At 35.1% G+C, this 2,299-nt stretch overlaps 1 protein-coding gene across 1 annotated transcript; it reads right to left on the bottom strand.

The window, feature by feature from the left end:
* Nucleotides 1-23: 23 nt before the first annotated feature.
* On the bottom strand, nucleotides 24-2,026 carry LOC130465412 (sugar transporter ERD6-like 16). Its single transcript, XM_056834154.1, has 7 exons — nucleotides 1,910-2,026; nucleotides 1,104-1,241; nucleotides 966-1,031; nucleotides 831-877; nucleotides 612-675; nucleotides 425-517; nucleotides 24-122 (listed from the first exon to the last, which is right to left on the bottom strand). Exons 1-7 carry the CDS (start codon nucleotides 2,024-2,026, stop codon nucleotides 24-26), a joined length of 624 nt encoding a protein of 207 aa, XP_056690132.1.
* Between the last annotated feature and the right edge of the window lie 273 nt (nucleotides 2,027-2,299).

Below are 2,299 nucleotides of genomic sequence, written 5' to 3'. Positions count from 1 at the left end.
AATACCTCTCCAATGAGTTCATATCAACTATCCTTACCATCAACAACAAACATTTCACTTGCATAGAATCCTATGCTGTTAGCACCACCAAGTTGCTGCAGAAGCATAAGTCCAACTCCAATCTACAAACCAAATAAATTTCACACAAATGATACTACATCATACTTAAACACTGAGTGGCAAAGATTATATTTCGTGCTAATCAAAGTTGTATCTACGCGTCCAAAAAAGAGATCTCACAATGAATGAACGCAAGTATCTTTGCGCGAAAAGGTCCAACATCCTGGCTTTCAGCAGGTGCTGCGCAGTTTCTATGTAATCATGTCATGAAAATGATAGAGTTTAATAATTTGTTGAAGTATTATGTGGACTTCATTAAAATCCCACTAAATAAATGTGTTCTTAGAATATGATTGTATAAGACCTGAATTTCAGATGCTTCAACTGAAATGGCATCATCTTTCCCTCGAAGCATTCTCAATTTCTTTTCGAACCTTTTCATTTGTCCTACTTTTGCCTACATTTCATTATATATGAAGTCTAGGTAATAAAATACCAAGAAAATGAAAACATTTTAATAAATGGTAGAGTCAATATGACATTCATCTTACCAGCCATCTAGGTGATTCTAATATGTAACCAGATACACGAATAAAATCATACATGGTATGATCCCTTCAAAGTTCAGAGAAAAAGGAAGCAAAACAGGAAGAGAAATTTTTTTAGGGAAGCTTTTCGATTAATCTGTTTAAAAAAGTTATTGTACAATTTTAGTAAAGAGTTTGTTCTAAGGGAGTAATCACCTGTCAGTGCTAACGGTCGCATGTTACAACTGTTCTGAAAAAAAAGTAGTTGCTGCTCCAATCACGATCATAAGCTGCAAACACAAGCACTCGGAATCTAATCCATCTTTCTTTTTCCTTTCCACTAAGCAGCTCATTTGGTGATGAGAACATGTAATGTACCTGATTAAGCGTACCTAAGCACCCACGAAGATTTTTTGACTCAATTTCCACTATGTATATGGGTACCTAGTTTAAGACATGACATCAACATTAAGATGATTTAAAACAAGAGACTGATACAAAAAGGCGAAAACTTACCACGTAAGAGGAATGACTTTCAGTCATGTAACACATTATGGCACCAATTCCACAATAAGCATATTGATTACACTTCATTCCCCATTCCGATTCAGAAGCAATACATAGCTTATGGCTCCAAGACACTAATGAAATACTCTGATTATACAAAATGTTATGCTTGAGCTAAAGGTAATATACATAGAACAAATGCAAATAAATCCCTGATTTTTTCAACTTTAACAGAATCTCAATTTTCCAAAGCAAGAATAACTAATCAAGACAGCAGCGAAAACTACACCTGGAGAGACTCTGTTGGTATTTGATCTCTACCACATCAATGGTCCTCGTAGATAAAACTGCACCTGAGAAATTGTGGTACAGACAAGAGTCTATCTGGGAAGCATTATTAGTTTCTACCAGATGCTCCAGTCTTCTTTATGGCAATGCAATTGGACAAGGCAACAAATTCTCCAACTCGACCAAATTTTTTTTCCGCAACTAACAAACATTATCATTCGCCTCACTGGCACCCGTTACGTTGGTCGTAATCATATCAAAAGAAAGGTTATGAACCTTCTCTGTCCCCATAAAATAGCGAAAACAATTATTGAAAAAAGCTCAACTTAGAACCCCAAATTACGCTTAAATGCCAGCAAAAACAACTAAAATAAACGTAAATTATCCACATCAAACATTCAAAATTGCAAATAGTCTCAATTTCATTCAGATCAAACCAAAAAAATACTACTAAAAATCAAAATTACACTTCATTCAACTCAAAAACAATTTAACTATAAAAAGCTAAATAGATAGATCAGATAAACCTCTTTCTCGATGAACTTGGTGAAGAATTTCTTAGCTTGAACCGCTGAAACATCACCGTGATAATCCCACCATATGAGAACTCTACCTTTAATGTCTGAAGGGAACAACCTTGACATTGCTCCTGAAATTTTTGCTTCGATCAACGAAACTCAACAGAAACCCTAGTTATTGAAAATTGAAAATTAGGGGAAGATTCAGATAAGTGAAGAAAAAGGAGAAGAGATATGGAGCATGAAGAAAATTGAAAATTAGGAGAAGATTTACATAAGTGGAGAAGAAGGAGAAGAGATCTAGAGCATGGAGATTCAGATAAGAGAAGAAGAAGGAGAAGAGATCTGGAGCACGTGGAGCACCATTCTTAAGCACACTACTCACAATACATGCATTTT

This window comes from Spinacia oleracea, chromosome 1 (assembly GCF_020520425.1).
Source record: "Spinacia oleracea cultivar Varoflay chromosome 1, BTI_SOV_V1, whole genome shotgun sequence".
NCBI classification, from domain to species: domain Eukaryota; kingdom Viridiplantae; phylum Streptophyta; class Magnoliopsida; order Caryophyllales; family Amaranthaceae; genus Spinacia; species Spinacia oleracea.
This window is presented reverse-complemented; position numbering and strand designations above follow the sequence as displayed.

Bases quoted from the DNA above. Each gene is read 5' to 3' on its own strand.
- LOC130465412 (XM_056834154.1), bottom strand. From the start codon at position 2,026: ATGTCAAGGTTGTTCCCTTCAGACATTAAAGGTAGAGTTCTCATATGG. The intron at 878-965 runs GTACATTACATG...TTGTGTTTGCAG, and splicing joins GCTTAGGTACGCTTAATCAG to CTTATGATCGTGATTGGAGC. The intron at 123-424 runs GTCTTATACAAT...TTTGGTTTGTAG, and splicing joins TTGAAGCATCTGAAATTCAG to ATTGGAGTTGGACTTATGCT.